General features: G+C 45.0%; 1 protein-coding gene across 1 annotated transcript in view; it reads right to left on the bottom strand.

The window, feature by feature from the left end:
* The window catches only part of STIL (STIL centriolar assembly protein), a 61,360-nt gene that overhangs the window by 17,683 nt on the left and 24,916 nt on the right, over positions 1 to 18,761 (bottom strand). The window contains exons 8-13 of the mRNA XM_068239036.1: positions 15,447 to 15,533; positions 8,708 to 8,855; positions 8,519 to 8,625; positions 7,427 to 7,535; positions 4,560 to 5,558; positions 2,261 to 2,393 (exon numbers count right to left, since the gene is read on the bottom strand). Coding sequence (XP_068095137.1) covers positions 2,261 to 2,393; positions 4,560 to 5,558; positions 7,427 to 7,535; positions 8,519 to 8,625; positions 8,708 to 8,855; positions 15,447 to 15,533 — 1,583 coding nt within the window. The remainder of the gene's footprint in view (positions 1 to 2,260; positions 2,394 to 4,559; positions 5,559 to 7,426; positions 7,536 to 8,518; positions 8,626 to 8,707; positions 8,856 to 15,446; positions 15,534 to 18,761) is intronic.

The following is an 18,761-nucleotide window of genomic DNA, read 5'->3' on the forward strand; positions in this document are numbered from 1 at the left end:
CCTGTCAGCGTTTGCACGATTTCACAGCAGATTCGATCACAGTGATCAAATCTGCTGTATATCGGTGGGAAAATAGCTGTATGGGCCCCTTTAATCAGAAAACTGGTTTTCTTAAAGGACCACCACCGTAAAAAAAAAATTAAAATTAAAAAAAAATGTATATGTATAACATGTACGGTACATTTGTTCCAGAGTAAAATACACTAAGAATTTCTTTTTTTCTGCTATGTGACTATCCCATACAACTATTTCTAAAAATCTGGTTTTTAACTAGTCCACCTCCACATGGGGAATTCTAAAGTACTTACAAAAGCACTTACTAAACAGTAGTTGCTCAGTCCAACTCCCAAGACAGTGTGCAAACGGGTAGGGGAGATGGCTGGCATCTTTGTGTAACTCCTTTCCAAGTAGTGCTTTTAGTAAAAGAATAAAAGAAGTACAGAGAATACCCCATGAGGATGAGGAGATGAACTAGTCTAATACCGGTCAGATTTTTTACTTCCCACTGTAAAGAACTGGAATGTAGGAGAAAGGTTATTTATAGTGCATTTTTAAATCTGTGAGAAATCTATTTCTTATAAGTATGTGTAGGCTTCGATTGTAGTATTCTAGATTTTGCAGTTTTTCACGATGGGGTAAAACAGAAGGTATTTGCAATTATCCAGCTTTATGTGAGCAAGAGATCTCCCATGATGCATCACTGCTGAATATGCAAATCATCTTCTGCGTGGCCGCATGCTTGCAACGGGAGCGGCGTGCTCGCGCAGAACATGCCGACCTGGCGAGGTCGACATCTTCAAGGGGGAGACCCAGGGACAGATCGGCTGCCAGGGGCTGGAGGAAGCCCCAGGTAAGTAGATCTCGTTTTTCCTCACATCTGTCCTTTAAAAGTGCTCAAATCAGAATTACGGGACATCCAAGTACACATGGCTAGACATCCACTGAGGATGCAATCAAGTAGCAGCACAACCTCCCTAAGCTTACAGTGAAAGAGCTGGGTGCATGCCTGACACTGCCCTATACTGCCACCTGGTGGACCAACATACAACAGCACCTCAAATACACTCCCAAAAGAAGTGATTTAATATTATTACGTTTATGGTCACCTATATTTTTGTAGCGTTTCTAGGCACAACAGAAGAGTGTTGCTACCTGCAGAATGATGCTGTAGACTCTACATTCTACACTAACACCTGATAAGAGCTACGGCACACGGATCTGTAGCAGCAACATATCTCTGGGCACAGTAGCTGCTAATCGTATTTTTCTGCATTGATATACAGCCGATTTCAATCGCGATGATCAAATCTGGCAAATATTGATGCCGCACCATCACCAAGTGATCATTTGATTGATTTCCGTTCAAAATCAGCTATGACCCGTCTTGTAATCAGTTAAGAAAATATAGTAGTATACAGTAGAATTGCACGATAGTAAACCTCTGGCTATAGAAAACTCAGCCCCCCCGGTCCTGACCGTGCGCCTGTATGAATATACATTGTATTTCAGATACACAGTAGTACATTTCTGATATACGTGTTACCTCTAAAAATAGGCCCTACCTTGAAAATAAGCCCTAGCTTATATTTCACGCATGCTTGAAATATAAGCCCTACACTGAAAATAAGCTGTGGGACGCTTTGTGTATGGGGAGCTGTGTGTCCCCCAAGTAACTTCTCTGGTGTCAGCCGTGGAGGCATAGTAATCAAGTTGTGAGGACGCCCTTTGACACCGATGCTGCATGCAGTACACTAGGTCGGCTCTGCACTGGCGCTCCCCTCTTGTAATAATCAATGTGTGCCTGGGACGCATCAGCCGGGCGCACATTGGTTATGACAGGAAGGCAGCACCAGCGCAGAGCTGACCTAGCGTACTGCATGCAGCACCAGCGTGAGGGTCAACGGGCGCCGTCACAGCTTGACACCTGGGAAGTTACTTGAAACTGAGGGGGACGCAGCCACAAGGGAGCTGCGATAAGAGAACACACAACACCCCACAGACATAGCGTCTACCCCTCTCCGGAAAAGGGGGGAGTAAGCCCCCCCCCCCCCCCCAAAAAAAAAATAAACCCTAGCAATTCTTCCCGCAAAATATTATAAGTGTCTTATATTCAGGGAAAGACGGTAGTAAACTACTTGGCCAGGTCCCTTGGAGTTACTATAAAGGGATTCTACTATACACTATTTATTTTCTATAGGATATATAAATAGTAGGAGATTGGTACCATAAATAAAGCCGTCAGACATTGCTGGTACGGTACCTGTGCTGACTGCGATGCTCACGCTGCTCTTCCTGACAGTCTCTGGCTTCTCTGTCTCCAGAGCTCCAGATTCTGCCGCTTTCTCTGAGGATGCAGGTCTGGAATCAGCCTGGGCTTCTAGCAATCGCTGGATCTGTTAATGACACATTCAGGTATAAATACACATTCATCACAAGCATATATTCCCACAGGATATTACTGGCGTAATGCCCTATTTACTTACAAGGGTTCTAAGCTGTGTACAGATGCTCAATAATAGTTACCTGACGCTATCACTCATGATTCCTGCGAATGTTTTATGAACTGCTGCACAAGCAAAAACTTTTCTGATGAATGCTGCAAAGCCTGTTGTGTCCTACAGAAAGTGAAGGTGGGACTTGGGAGGGTGAATGGGAGGGGCCTGAAGGTGGAGACAACAAAAGCACAGCAGTAGCCTGGTGATCCAGTATGGCGAATTGCTAAAAGTTAGAGGACTTTCTCATCATGTCACATGTCCCCTCGGGTATCCTTTAAAGGTTATTATGCTGTTGTGTATCTTTTAGAGCAAAGAGGAAGTTCTAAGTTCAGGTCTGCTTTAACTGACTCAAGTTTAAGATAACGTTGCATATGGTTAGAGCAAGCAAGCAAGCAAGCGGCCACTGTGCTGGTGACAAGACAACATGGAATTTTATGGTTTTCTGTTGTAAACGATTCTTTGCAAAATAAAGTTTTGCTGAAAAAAAAAAAAAAAAAAATTAAAAATGTTGATCAGAACCTCTGTATATTTTCAAAATAAATGAAGGGCTGGTTCAGACGGACGCTTGCGGAGCGTTTACCGCAAGCGTTCGGAACATCGTGTTAAACACTCCCATTCTAGTGAATGGGATCGTTTGCACCGAGCTTTTGCACGCGTTTACACGAACGCGGCGTTCGGGTCCCGATTTTCGCTTGCGTTCGAGGTGCCCCTGGAAGCTACATGTAGCTTCCAGGGGCGGCCAACCGCGACGGGTAATGTCCCCCTAGAGGAAGAAAAAACGCAACCGCATCCGAACGCGGCGGCTGCTGAAAGCCTGACCGCGCAGCCGCCGCACGTCATCAAACGCGATGCCGCGCAGACTTCCGTGTGAACCAGCCCTAAGACTGAAAGCCAATGTTATTTAATTTTAAGTACTGTATACCATATGCACTATAAAAACAGGGCTGTGGAGTCTAGGGTTTATGAAAATCCACGGTATGATAACAGTCTAAGAAAAAAATAAATACCACGGTATGAAGGTATCACGGTATAATACAATTATTTGGACCCGTCCTAAAATGAAATACGCCCCTTTCCCCAATCCAGTATGGTAGCCAGATGTGCCCCACTCCCTCGGCATACATATGCTTAAGCCACCGGGAGATTTGGGAGCGGGGTAAAGCTGTACACCCTGCTCCTACAAAAGTCCCGGCGGCGTTAAAAATACTATTCCTCCTCCAGGTTACCATGGATAGTGGCGGAAAAATTAATTTGGCTTTCAGCTATTGCTGACGGCCGAATCAATGTTTTTATAGCAATTTGTGCTCTGTCTTTTGACGGCGCCCAAATTACTCACTGAGCGCAGCTATAGACGCAATTCCTGCACTAGCTGCGCCCAAATCGCCTGCTCTGCAATTACAGTGCTACACTCCCACAACCCCCTGTATGGTAGCCAGTCATAGGTGCCTCCAGTATAGCTAGTTAGGTATAGGTGCCCCCAGTATAAGTAGCCAGGAATAGGTGCAGCCAGTAATAGGTAGCCAGGAATAGGTGCCCCCAGTATAGGTAGCCAGGAATAGGTGCCCCCAGTATAGGTAGCCAAGAATAGGTGCAGCCAGTAATAGGTGCCCCCAGTATAAGTAGCCAGGAATAGGTGCCCCCAGTATAGGTAGCCAGGAATAGGTGCAGCCAGTAATAGGTGCCCCCAGTATAAGTAGCCAGGAATAGGTGCCCCCAGTATAGGTAGCCAGGAATAAGTGCAGCCAGTAATAGGTGCCCCCAGTATAAGTAGCCAGGAATAGATGCAGCCAGTAATAGGTTGCCGCAGTATAGGTAGCCAGGAATAGGTGCAGCCAGTAATAGGCGACACAGCATAGATAGCAAGGGATAGGTGTAGCCTATAGTCCGAGTCAGATAATGTTTGTACCCATGCCATAGCCCTGCCAGGGCTGTGGAGGCGGAGTTGAGGTCGGAGCAATTTTGGGTATCTGGAGTCCGTGGTTTTATAAATGTAGGAGCCGGAATCAGAGAATTTTTGTACTAACTCCACAGCTCTGACTATAAAAACTCAAACTCTTCACAAACCTGAGCTTGAAGGAGTTTCAGCTGCTTGTCTTGCTCTGCTAGGAGACGGTAAGCTTCTGCAGATAGTCCTAACATGCCGCTGGGTCCTGGCAATGTGGGAGGAGCCATAACCATGCATGGGCTAGGGCTGCTAGAGTTTGTAGGCAAAGAATCCCTTCTACTTGGAGAACTAGCACCATCTGCTGGAGAAGTACACCCTCCTGCTCTGCTGGTTTTCATTAACACAGGGGTGCAGCACGCATTCGGACAAGTCACATTAGGATAAAACTGCATGACATTTCCATGTGGTTCCGAAGGGCTCTCAAGGCTCCGATGACTAATATGACTCATCGCCGGCCAGGCTGTAGGTGAAAGGCATTGAACAGGTCCGATGTTGTGACCACAGCTGCAGATACTGGCTTGATGGCAATGGGGGTTAAAGTTCTGCATGGGCTTAGGAGCTTCAGAAGCTGCCCTTGTCTGAAGGGGGAAGGTCACATTGTGGCTAGGTGAGCATGGTAGAGGTGACTGTCTAGCATAAGGCGAAGAGGTCAATGGCGGTTGTTCCTGGCAAGGTCCATGCATGCCACACCGTAGGTCAAGTTCAGATGCAGTTTTAACATGATGTACAGATGAATCGGGCGAAGAACCAGTACGAGGTGTGGAAAGAGACGATGATGAAGTGGAGGATGTGGAGTTTCTTTTGGTTTGGCCATTTGAGTGGACATGTCCGGGTGGCTTGTCACCTAGAGAGGACCTCCCCCTGGAATGCTTTGAGGCTTGGGATTTGCTGGCTTTGAAAGGAACAGGTAACGGCTTTGGCATGGACTCTCTCACATGTAAGTCACTCTGTGGATGAGGCGTCATCATGAACTGATTATTACTAACGACTTTTGGTGTGGAAGAAAACGGGGGAACTTTCTTATTTGTATTCTCCGGATTCTGTAACATCGACTTTGGCTCTACGACACTCCCGAACACTAAAGAGAGTTCAGGAACCGAAGGGTGGATTCTCATCACCTGCATGGAGAAGGTTAAAAGAACGCTTAGGAAGGGTTTCAAAAAATATAATCCATCATCAGCACATCATATTCTAGACACAGCAAAAACACAAAGTTCTAAAACATACATTTATTTTTACTACCCATAACTAGTGCCAAGCACAACATTTTCTCATCTATCTACATTAACATTTCCCATTCATTAAGTTTCAAAATGTAATCAAGGTTTTCTCCTGAGAATCCTGTGTGCAGCATTTTTTATTTTATTTTTAACTAGAAATGCTTCTAATTAGCAACACCTTTATTGCCAACAATCTCATTTTTTTTTTACTAGCATGAACACAGTGCAAATTACTTATATAGTGACCACGAATGAAAAAGGCTACCTGAGATGAATGAAAAAAGTTTTATACATACCTGGGGCTTCCTCCTGCCCCCTTCAGGCTAATCAGTCCCTCGCTGTCCTCCTCCGCCACCTGGAACTTCTGCTATGAGTCCAGGTAATTCAGCCAGTCAGCGCAGTCCGGCCGCATGCCGCTCCCACAGCCAGGAACATTCTGCACCTGCGCAATAGTGCTGTGCAGGTGTAGTACGCTCCCGGCGGCGGAGTGTGTGCATGCGCACTACGCCTGAAGTACCTGGACCCATGGCAGAAGATCCAGGTGGCGGAGGACAGCGAGGGACTGATTAGCCTGAAAGGGGCTGGAGGAAGCCCCAGGTATGTATAAAACTTTCATCTGTCTCAGGTTTACGTTACACAGTAGTACTATACTCTACATATGCACTCCCCACAGAGCTGCAGGGAATCCACTGAGAATGTTGTGCACATTGAACACAGAGGTGTTGTCTGTCACCCATAAACCTGGTTCAGATTGTACATGAAGAATGTGTAATAGAGGAAGAATCTCCTCATTCCCCTGCAGAGTACCTGTACATCACTCTTACATGTGCCCACAGTTACATTGCCTAGGGCCTGATAGATGTTCAGATTGTGCATGAAGAATGTGTAATAGAGGAAGAATCTCCTCATCCTCCTGCAGCGTACCTGCACATCACTGTTACATATACCCACAGTTACATTGCCTAGGGCCTAATAGATGTTCTTTGTTCCTGTCTGTACCTTCTACAAGTACTCTTACCAAGGACTAGTTTTAGGCCTCGTTCACATCTATGCAGCGCAGATGGCCGTGCGATTGGAACGCAATGCGTATGATCACAAGGCCATCTGTGCTGCTACCCGCTGCACTGCTGATCCCATGCATTGACAGTGATGGGTCAGCTCTGCGCTTGCAGGCAGAATGCATGCAGCAGTACGCAAGCGCATCATATCGCATCGTACTGCTGCGCAGCGCATTTGATGTGAACAGCAGAAGGGCTGTCTATACCCTTCTGCCGTTCTTGCATGTTACCACGTCATACGTGCTTCCAAATGCGCACGGAAGCGCGTATGATGTGAACAAGGACTAAGTCTATGACTAAAAAGGATCAGATGGATAGCCAGGTAACTGGTATTGTTTAAAAGGAAATACATATGGCAGCCTCCATATCACTCTCAGTTCAGTTGTCTTTTAAAATTCCTAAGAATTGGCAGTTAAGAGATGCATTTTATGTTACATACTAATCAACAAGATTGTAATATGCAAATTAGAGGAGTCGGAGGAATCCTAAACTGAGGAGTTGGAGGATTTTTGTACCGACTCCACTGCCCTGATTTGTAGGACATCAATGTAATAGTATAACCTAGGAGGAGAGTGTGAGCGCAAGTTTGCAATAGAGGTCTTTTCATAGGTCAAATCCAAGTATTTTTACTCCGATGGGATAGGTGCAGAAAGACTTTTGGAAAATACTGCAAATAATAAATTAGGCTCAGAAGTCTACATAATTTACCTGTGATGGATGAGGGTGAGGAGAGGGCCTCGGAGAAAAATCTTCATCTTCCACCCCAGAATCATGGTCACTTACTGATAACTTACTGGGAGATACATTTTGTTTCAATCTGGAAAAGAAAAAGAATAAATTAACATTGCCGGCCCAAAGCAGACGACTCAGATTTAGTAGAAGATATTAAAGCATACATTAGCAAAAAAATAATAAAATGCTGATCTACATAACTGGGGCTTCCACTAGCCCCTTGATGTCTCTGTGTCCCTCGTTGCAGCTCCTCTGGCAGCCAATCTTCTGCAGGTCTCCTCCTTAGCTGCCGCCGACCCGGCCAGCACAAGCAAAGCTTGTGGACACGTAGCCGGGTGTGTTCTGCGCAGGCGCAGAAGTACTGTGCCTGCACAATGCTTCCATCCACATGAGCGCAACCCTGAGCAGCACGTGAGTGCACTGGCTGCTACAGAGGTGACCATAGATTGCCAGTGAAGCTGCAACGAGGGACAAAGGTAAGTAGTTCAGCATTTATCATTTCATGTTAGTGTATCCTGTAACCTCCCTGGCAGTACGCAGATGCGGTGGCTGCGTCCGTGGGAGGGATTTTTTTAATTCAAAGTATTTTTTTTTTAATGTTAGCTAGCACTAGGCTAGCTAAGTGTGGCAACCCCCAAGTCCCCTGGCACCAGTCTGATCCCTCCCGATCACCACCGGCAACACTCACCCATCCGCGATAGCCGCAGCTTCCCAATTCGCTTCACTCGTCGTTATGGCGGCGATCGGACATGTCGTCATGCGCAGTTCAGATCCTCCCCATAGCGAAGCCGGGTGCTGATGGAGAGGCTGCGCCATCGCGGGATCCCTGGGGGGTACGTATACTGGCGACGATCAGAGGGGACATGGTTAGCTAGCAAAGTGCTAGCTTAACCAAATAACACATTTTTATTTAAAAAAAATAAATAAATAATCCTTTCGGGGCCATGCGATCCCCTGCGGTGGCTAGCCCGACACTGTCAGGCATACCGCCAGGGAGGTTAATGGCAGAAGTCTGTATCGCATAGCAGTCTGTGCAGCCATGTCATTTCTGCACTCGGGGACACTTACTGGTTGCCGGAAGCAGCCTTGGAAATCTCGCTCAGATAGGCTTCTGAATTGTGAGTCTCTGTAGAGAGCTCGAACCGCAGGAGTGACTGCTTGGAAGAATCCACATTCTGAAATAAACAGAAATCATCAGAAATCCTGCTACACAGTGACTATTACAGGACGGCAGACGCAGGAACAGAGGGGAGTCACCTTGAAGAGATGCAGCGAGTCCTCAGAGGTCAACAGCTGGATGCCGAGAGGGTCGTGGCCGATGCATGGAATACACTCATAGAACTCCGGCTCCTTGTGGGTGAGTGAATAGAGGACAATGAGGAAACTGCCAGACTCCGACAGCACCCTGCAAAGACAAGACATGGCTCACACAGTCCATAAAGAGGCCCTGTAGTGACATATAGCAGAATGCAGTAAAGAGGCCCTGTAGTGACATATAGCAGAATGCAGTAAAGAGGCCCTGTAGTGACATATAGCAGACTGCAGTAAAGAGGCCCTGTAGTGACATATATCAGAAAGCAGTAAAGAGGCCCTGTAGTGACATATAGCAGAATGCAGTAAAGAGGCCCTGTAGTGACATATAGCAGAATGCAGTAAAGAGGTCCTGTAGTGACATAGCAGAATGCAGTAAAGAGGTCCTGTAGTGACATAGCAGAATGCAGTAAAGAGGTTCTGTAGTGACATAGTATAATGCAGTAGAGAGGCCCTGCAGTGACATATAGCAGAATGCAGTAAAGAGGCCCTGTAGTGACATATAGCAGAATGCAGTAAAGAGGCCCTGTAGTGACATATAGCAGAATGCAGTAAAGAGGCCCTGTAGTGACATAGCAGAATGCAGTAAAGAGGTCCTGTAGTGACATAGCAGAATGCAGTAAAGAGGTCCTGTAGTGACATAGTATAATGCAGTAGAGAGGTCTTGTAGTGACATATTGTAGAATGCAGTAAAGAGGTCCTGTAGTGACATATAGCAGAATGCAGTAAAGAGGCCCTGTAGTGACATATAGCAGAGTACAGTAAAGAGGCCCTGTAGTGACATGGCAGAATGCAGTAAAGAGGTCCTGTAGTGACATATAGTAGAATGCAGTAGAGAGGTCTTGTAGTAACATATTGTAGAATGCAGTAAAGAGGTCCTGTAGTGACATGGCAGAATGCAGTAAAGAGGTCCTGTAGTGACATATAGTAGAATGCAGTGGAGAGGCCCTGTAGTGAAATATAGTAGAATGCAGTAAAGAAGTCCTGTAGTGACATATAGTAGAATGCAGTAAAGAGGCCCTGTAGTGACATAGCAGAATGCAGTAAATGATTCAGGACACCCACTTTCAGGGTCATTTTCCTGGTTTCAGCATCAGAAACACTTCCAATATCGACAGTGGCTTGCAAAAGTATTTGGTCCCCTTGAAGTTTTCCACATTGTGTCATATTACTGCCACAAACATGAATCAATTTTATTGGAATTCCACATGAAAGAAACACAAAGTGGTGTACACATGAGAAGTGGAACGAAAATCATACAGGATTCCAAACATTTTTTTTTACAAATAAATAACTGCAAAGTAGTGTGTGCATTATTATTCGGCCCCCTTTGATCTGAGTGCAGTCAGTTGCCTATAGACATTGCCTGATGAGTGCTAATGACTAAATAGAGTGCACCTGTGTGTAATCTAATGTCAGTACAAATACAGCTGCTCTGTGAGGGCCTCAGAGGTTGTCTAAGAGAATATTGGGAGCAACAACACTGTGAAGTCCAAAGAACACACAAGACAGGTCCAAGACAGGTCAGGGATCAAGTTATTGAGAAATTTAAAGCAGGCTTAGGCTACAAAAAGATTTCCAAAGCCTTGAACATCCCACGGAGCACTGTTCAAGCGATCATTCAGAAATGGAAGGAGTATGGCACAACTGTAAACCTACCAAGACAAGGCCATCCACCTAAACTCACAGGCCGTACAAGGAGAGCGCTGAACAGAAATGCAGTCAAGAGGCCCATGGTGACTCTGGACGAGCTGCAGAGATCCACAGCTCAGGTGGGGGAATCTGTCCATAGGACAACTATTAGTCAAGCACTGTACAAAGTTGGCCTTTATGGAAGAGGGGCAAGAAGAAAGGCATTGTTAACAGAAAGCATAAGAAGTCCCGTTTGCAGTTTGCCACAAGCCAAAATGGAACTTTTTGCCCAAAATGCAAAACGCTATGTGTGGCAGAAAACTAACACTGCACATCACTCTGAACACACCATCCCCACTGTCAAATATGGTGGTGGCAGCATCATGCTCGGGGGTGCATCTCTTCAGCAGGGACAGGGAAGCTGGTCAGAGTTGATGGGAAGATGGATGGAGCCAAATACAGGGCAAACTTGGAAGAAAACCTCTTGGAGACTGCAAAAGACTTGAGACTGGGGCGGAGGTTCACCTTCCAGCAGGACAATGACCCTAAACATAAAGGCAGGGCAACAATGAAATGGTTTAAAACAAAACATATCCATGTGTTAGAATGGCCCAGTCAAAGTCCAGATCTAAATCCAATCGAGAATCTGTGGCAAGATCTGAAAACTGCTGTTCACAAACGCTGTCAATCTAATCTGACTGAGCTGGAGCTGTTTTGCAAAGAAGAATGGGCAAGGATTTCAGTCTCTACATGTGCAAAGCTGGTAGAGACATACCCTAAAGACTGGCAGCTGTAATTGCAGCAAAAGGTGGTTCTACAAAGTATTGACTCGGGAGAGCTGAATAATTACGCACACCCCACTTTGCAGTTATTTATTTGTAAAAAATGTTTGGAATCCTGTATGATTTTCGTTCCACTTCTCACATGTACACCACTTTGTATTGGTCTTTCACATGGAATTCCAATAAAATGTATTCATGTTTGTGGCAGTAATGTGACAAAATGTGGAAAACTTCAAGGGGGCCGAATACTTTTGCAACCCACTGTATATATTGCTGTATATTGGTATTTAGCTCCACCCTCCCCAGTGATGCTTATCCTAAGCTGTTTAGTTATGTGGAATTCTCCTCCCAGAGCATTCTGGGAGACCAGGCATTATTTTCACTGGCTTCAGAATTGTCAGAACACATACAAAAAAAACATTCCGCAGTGAAGCACCTCGTCAGCAGTAAAGATGTCTCCACCTGTGATAAATTCCAGAGTGTAAATCAGGGTGAGGAAAGATTTTATAGTGGGATAATAATGACTAAATAATACGGACAATTCTGTTCATTCTCCGCTCATTGTAAACTGACAGTCACCGGCTCCTATTTTACATATATACGAGTTGTTCACACTCATCAGCCTGCAATGGATCCATTAGATCCCTTGCGGTAAGTGGGCCGCACTTCTGTGCAGTACGCGATAATCCCGGGCAGGCGGATGTGCTCTCCATATAGCCTATGGGGTAGGCCTGAACGATTTTAGGAAAAAAATTGAATTGAGCGATTTCTGTCTGAAAACTGCGATTTCGATTCGATTCACAATTTCCTTCAAATCAAGCTTTGTTTCCCCTCTTTGCCAGTTTGTTCCCCCTCTCTCCCCGTCTCTCTTTGTGGCCCCTTTGCCTCTTAATACCTCCTCTGGGTTTCTCTTGCCTCCTTTGTCTCTGTGCCCGCTCTGTTTCTCTCTGTGTCTCTCTCTGTGCCCCCTGTGTGTCTCTCTCTGTGCCTCCTCTGTCCTCTAAGCTGCATCAGTTCTGGACATACCTTCCAGCACAAGTCCAGCGATGCCCATCTATCTACTCCGCCTCCTGCAGGCTCTAATGCACGGAATACTTCCTGTATGTCATGTGACATACAGGAACCCGGAGTTTTGCCGAGCACAAGAGCCGGCAGACAGCGATAGAGGACGGACAGTGTTTTGACTCGTGCGGAAGGTATGTCCAACGCTGCGGCCCGCACGCGGCGGGACTTTGGAGAAGTTTGAAGCCACTTCTGCAAACTTCCCCCATGTGGAAATGACGTGATCGCGATAATTGCCGCTTTGACGATTCCGAAATTGTGATCTCGGTGATCGCGATTTCGGTTTAAATTCGATTTATCTTTCAGGCCTATATGGTGGTAACTCATCTACCCCGAGTTACAGCCAGACCACAGCTGACTGTTGACGTGAACGTACATTGTGCGCTCTCACTGACCACACGTGATCCAGTGCAAGTGGAAACCGAGCCTTACAATTAACCGGTTCAGCGCCTCAGTGCCGAAAATCTCATGCATCCGAGCAACGTTCACCTCCCATTTATTCGCCTATAAAACTTTATTGCTACTTATCACAATTAATTGATCTATATCTTGTTTTTTTCCGCCACTAATTAGGCTTTCTTTGGGTAGTACATTTTGCTAAGAATTATTTTTTTCTAAATCCATTTTAACAGGAAGATTAAGAAAGAAATGAAAAAAATTAATTATTTCTCAGTTTTTGGCCATTATAGTTTGAAATTAATATACGCTACCGTAATTAAAACTCATTTTATTTGCCCATCTGTCCCGGTTATTACACCGTTCAAACGATGCCCCTATCACAATTTATGGTGCGGATATTTCATTTAGAAATAAAGGTGCATTTTTTTCAATTTGCGTCCATCACTATTTATAAGCTTATAATTTTAAATAATATAATAACATACTTTCTTGACATGCATATTTAAAAAGTTCAGACCCTTGGGTAACGATTTATGATGTTTTTTATTGTATTTTTTTTAATAAAAAGTGTATGTGGGTAATTTTTGGTGTGGGAGGGAAATTGCTAATTTTAAGTGTAAGATAAAGTAATTGTTTAATTAAAACTGTGTGTGGGTGCAGTTTACTATTTGGCCACAAGATGGCCACAGTGAAAAAAGTCCTGGATGCGAACGATGTCGCATCCAGGAACTAAAAAGAAGAGAAGTTGTTTCCTGGGGGCAGAAATACTGCGCTCTCTGGATAGAAAGCGTCGGCATTTCTGCGGGGAAGTTAGATCGGTGAATGGGAATTATATTCCAATTCACTGATCGGGGGGCTAGCGGTGGGTGCGCGGGCGGGCGCACGCCCGATCGAGCGCACCACGCAGGCAAAGCAGCAGTGCCTATCTGGACGAGGAAGCTCGTCCAGATAGGCCGAACTGGATAAAAAGGTGTCTTGTCCTGACAGTTTGACAGTTGGCATCAGTTTTCTATGGCTTGGATCACAATTCAAAGGTGTACATTTCCGGTCCAATCCTGTCCGCTCTGTATTCATTTCCTATGGGTGTGTTCTTGTATAAAAAGGTGTACAGTTCCAATCCTGTCAGGTAAAACCGATGCAAAATTGACAGAACTAGACTGGAAGCCTAAAGGTGGCCATACACTGATAGATTTGCAGCAGATTCGACCATCAGATTTGTCAGATGCCCGTCAAGTCCAATCTGACAGGAATCTTATCTGATGTGTGCCACACACTAGGAACAGATTTCTAATAGATTTCAGAATGAAATCTATTGGAAATCGATCTAAAGGCATTACTGCACCATTAGATCCAATGCAACTCCATGGGCCATCCATCTGCTGCCAGCAGCATATCGACCTAGATCTTCCATCCTGTCAGATTTAGGAGAGCTTTAGGTTTGGTTCACACAAAATTCTGTACATTTCCAGTCCAGTCAGTTTTGCAAGAGTGTTACCTGACAGCGTTGGAACTTTACACCTTTTATGAGTGAACACACCCACAGAAAAAACGGAAACTGGACCAGAAATGTACACCTTTTATGTGTGAACCAAGTCATGGAAAAAAACAACTCATACAAAACAGACAGCACAGGAACAAAACTGTACATATGTGTGTGTGAACCAAGTCATACAAAACTGATATCAACTGTTAAAAACTGACAGGACCCCTTTTTATGTGTGAACCCAGCCTTATAAAAACTCTCTAGGGTATATTTCAATTATACATTTCAGCTTTATTTCAGGTTTGCATGAACTATCAGCAATGATGCTTCCAGAACGTGTACTTCTGTGTTTAGGCAGCCCCAGACCTATTATTTGCCAGTACCAAGAATGTGGAATCGGTACAAAAATCATCCAACTCCACAGTTCATAAAACCACCAACTCCGACTCCAGGTGCCCAAAAATTGCTCCGACTCCTCAGCTCTGGCCAGTACTACAGCTTAAAGAGACTCTAAAAAAAAATATGTCATCCTTTTTTCTACTATCCTACAAGTTCCTAAACCTTATCTAATGTGCTCTGGCTTACTGCAGCACTTTCTACTATAACCATCTCTGTAATAAATCAACTTATCTTTCCCCTGTCGGATTTGTCACCCTGTGTCTGGAAGGCTGCCAACTCTTCGGTGTTGTTGATCTGTTATGCACGCCCCCCTCCACGCCCCCTCTATGCACACTCCCGTGTGTGTTATTTAGATAAGGCAGCGTCTGTGATCTCATATCAATGAGAGCTGCCTCTAAGGCTGACCAGGGAGACAGCTGCGTATAGAGTGACAGGCTGGTTGTTTCTTCTGAGCCTGCAGACTCGAGCAGGCTTTTCACAGCTTGTAAAAACAAGCTGTAACCAGGATAAATCGTCCTCTGTGAGGCTGTGAAATGAGCTGCCTGGACTGTCACATGCTGAGCAATGCCAGTAACAGGCAGAGTGCTCGAGTCTGCAGGCTCAGAAGAAACAAACAGCCTATCACACTTCAGTGGATTAGAACTGCAGGGGAAAAGAAGCTCTGCTGACGTACTTCCGGTTTTGTCAGCCATTTTTTTTGTTTATAAACAAAGTTTATAAAACTGTTTTTAATTATGCTTGATGCGGCGGGGAGTGGCAAAATTATGACAGAGGGTAATAGGAGATGTCCCCGAACACATAGGTATGTTTTTTATGCTATATTTTTTTTAAATACAGATTCTCTTTAATCTGCTGAGGCATTTTGGTTAGTCTATTTCCAAGCTGCAAAAGCGTGAAACCAATAGAAAAGCTAGCAAGCGGTACTCACCGTTCTTTAATAGAGGCGCTGTACATATATCGCAGGCAGCTGGCCCACACCTGAGGACTGTGGATGTGTGTGATGCCGCTCAGCCAGCTGTCAGAGAAAGCAGTACAGGATCAACAGGAGAATACAGCCCTACTGTACTAAACTACTGGAGAGAGAAAAGGGTTAAAGCGGTATAAAACCCTGACATAATATTCAATAGAAACATGTTTTCCTACTTTTTATATGCCACACGGTTATCATATTTGCTTTTGTGCATAATTATTATTATTCATTTAGAAATTATACGTTCCCAAAGTACACTTTTTTTTGCTCTGAGAGCTAACTTTGCATTTTATTCATAACTGCTTTATTCATCGTCTAACCTAAGCAGAAATGCTTTCTGATTGTCTCACTGTCTTTAGGAGACCCGGCAGTGCCAGAGAAGGCTTTGTTTACATTTCTCACTTGATACAATTAAACACAAGATAACATTATCTCTAGTTAGGATTGTCCAGCTGTCCCTGCAGGGGAGCTTCTAAAGGGGCCCATACACTCAGCCGATTTCTGGCCGATCGATCAAAATCGATCGATGGATTGCAAATCGATTGACCAATTGACCGATTTGCGGCAGATTTCAATCGTTTTGCCAGGCTGGAAAATCTAGTTAGATCTGTTGAGATTGCTTATCATTTTGCATTGTCCCTAATGGAAATCTGATGGCAAAAAAAAAATTCCATCAGATCGATTTTCAATAGATTTCAAACTGAAATCTATTGGCAATCTGTTCCAAGTAAAAAATGTTCCTCAACACATTAGATAGATCAGAAATCTGATGATCTATCTGCTGCTAATCTAACAAGTGTATGGCCACCTTAAGGCCCGTGTTTAACCCTTTGGATGCAGTTCTAGTAAAATAAAAATGCTGGTTGTATATAATATGCTGTAAATAATCTATTAGAGCAAATAAGAAATGCTGGGTTTCATTCCGCTTTTAGGCTCCCTGCAAACTGCAAATCCATTTTCCGATTTTCCCTGAATGCAATCAACAGAAAAACGGAGTCAAAAACGCAGCATGCAGTAACGATTAAAAGTCGGAATCGGAAATACATGCAGTGTGCAGGGAGCCTAAAAACAGGCCCACACGATAATTAACCACCTTAGCGGTATGGACGAGCTCAGCTCGTCCATTACCGCCAGAGGGTGCCGCTCAGGCCCTGCTGGGCCGATTTTGATAAAATAAAAAGCAGCACACGCAGCCGGCACTTTGCCAGCCGCGTGAGCTGCCTGATCGCCGCCGCTCTGCGGCGATCCGCCGCGAGCAGCGGCGAAAGAGGGTCCCCCCAGCCGCCCGAGCCCTGCGCAGCCGGAACAAATAGTTCCGGCCAGCGCTAAGGGCTGGATCTGAGGCGGCTGACGTCAGGACGTCCATGACGTCACTCCGCTCGTCGCCATGGCGACGAGGAAAGCCAAACAAGGAAGGCTGCTCATTGCAGCCTTCCTTGTTACTTCAGCTTGCCGGGGGCGATCAGAAGAACGCCTCCGGAGCGCCCTCTAGTGGGCTTTCATGCAGCCAACTTTCAGTTGGCTGCATGAAATAGTTTTTTTTTTAATTAAAAAAAAAAAACTTCCCGCAGCCGCCCTGGCGATCTCAATAGAATCCCAGGGTGGTTAAAGTAGTCCTGAACTCTTGCACAGGACAGAAGGAAAACATAGAAAAGAAAAAAAAACAAACAAACAAAAAAAAACGCACCCTGTATGTATAAACAGAGAAAAAAAAAAACACCCTGTAAAGTTTATCCTGTCTAATTCCCGCTCATCTGTGACTAATCATAAGTTGTAATTTGATCCCTCAGCTGTGACAACTGACTGTCATGGCAGAGAAGCTAATATAGATTATGTTTAGCCCCCCCCCCCCCCCCCCCCCCCCCCTGAACAATAAGCTTCAAAACATGATCTTTATATCTCCAGCATATTGTCCATAGTCTTGCATCAATACCAGCAGCACCTGCACCATAGACACCCACTAGGCAGTTGGCTGATGGTGTAATGGTTAAGGGCTCTGCCTCTGACACAGGAGACCAGGGTTCGAATCTCGGCTCTGCCTGTTCAGTAAGCCAGCACTAATTCAGTAGGAGACCTTTGGCAAGTCTCCCTTACACTGCTACTGGCAATAGAACGCGCCCTTGTGGCTGCTGCTCTGCTCTGGCGCTTTGAGTCCGCAAGGAGAAAAGCGCTATATAAATGTTATTTGTCTTGTCTTGTCTTGTCTAGTCATCTGACTCACCGGACGTATTGGCCACTGTTAGACTGGCCAATCATGCACGATTCCAGGAAGCCTAGGTGCCTCAGGATCCTGGTGCAAATGCTGCTCTGTATCTTTATCCTTTCGTTTGCAAGACAGGAGAATTTCAGTCCATTCAAAGCCACTTGGGAAGGGCCAGCGCTGTCACGTCCGGTGAGTCTGATGACTAGTGGGTGTCTATGGTGGAGGTGCTGCTGGTATTGATGCAAGAATATGGACAATATGCTGGAGATTTAAAGATCATGTTTTGAAGCTTATTGTTCGAGGGTGTGCGCTAAACATAAGATATATTGACTTGTGAATGGTTTGCCTAGACCTGGTGGTGTCGCACCCTTGAAGGCCATTGTATAATTGGCTATAGCGCTTTGAAAAATTGTTTTTATGGCAGAGAAGCTATTTGGTAAACCTAGTATGTTAACATCATGTCTGCTTCCATGAAAGCAGAAGTAGACACACTGCAGATTTACAGCAGGATTTGTATCAGCTGTAACAAAGAAATGTTTTTTGTTTGAAGGTTATTATGCTGTTGGGTTAAGAACCGGCTCATAAGATAATGAAAGTGGACCTAAACAATCAAACAAATTACTGTGGTGGTAACGTAGTAACATGTATTATGGGTAGATCGTGAACATGTTCTCCAGGAACGCAATGCAACTACTTGCATTGTAAAGGGTTTCCCACAGTCATGCCCACTAGTGACATCACACTAGTGCGCTTCTGTCCTCTTTACAGTAACACGTATCAATCTAGAACATTTATGTGCTGATAAAAAGCAGACAGGAGCACATTAAGTGTGAATGAAGCCAAGGCAGTGCCTGTCCCCTCCTGCATGCAACAGTGGTGGGTCGCTTACAGGCTTTTGCCAGTAGGGGGCAATCTCTATCACCTTGGATTCAATTCTGAATATCTCTGTAACCATGCCTCCTTCAGACCCCAAATTTGGAAAGTAAGGACGGGGGACTCCCTGATCCACTTCCGTGACAAATTACAGACCCCCAGCACTGTAGGTTCCCAGGACAGATTTGTGTATCTTA

The sequence above is a fragment of the Hyperolius riggenbachi genome, chromosome 6 (genome assembly GCF_040937935.1).
Source record: "Hyperolius riggenbachi isolate aHypRig1 chromosome 6, aHypRig1.pri, whole genome shotgun sequence".
NCBI lineage: Eukaryota > Metazoa > Chordata > Amphibia > Anura > Hyperoliidae > Hyperolius > Hyperolius riggenbachi.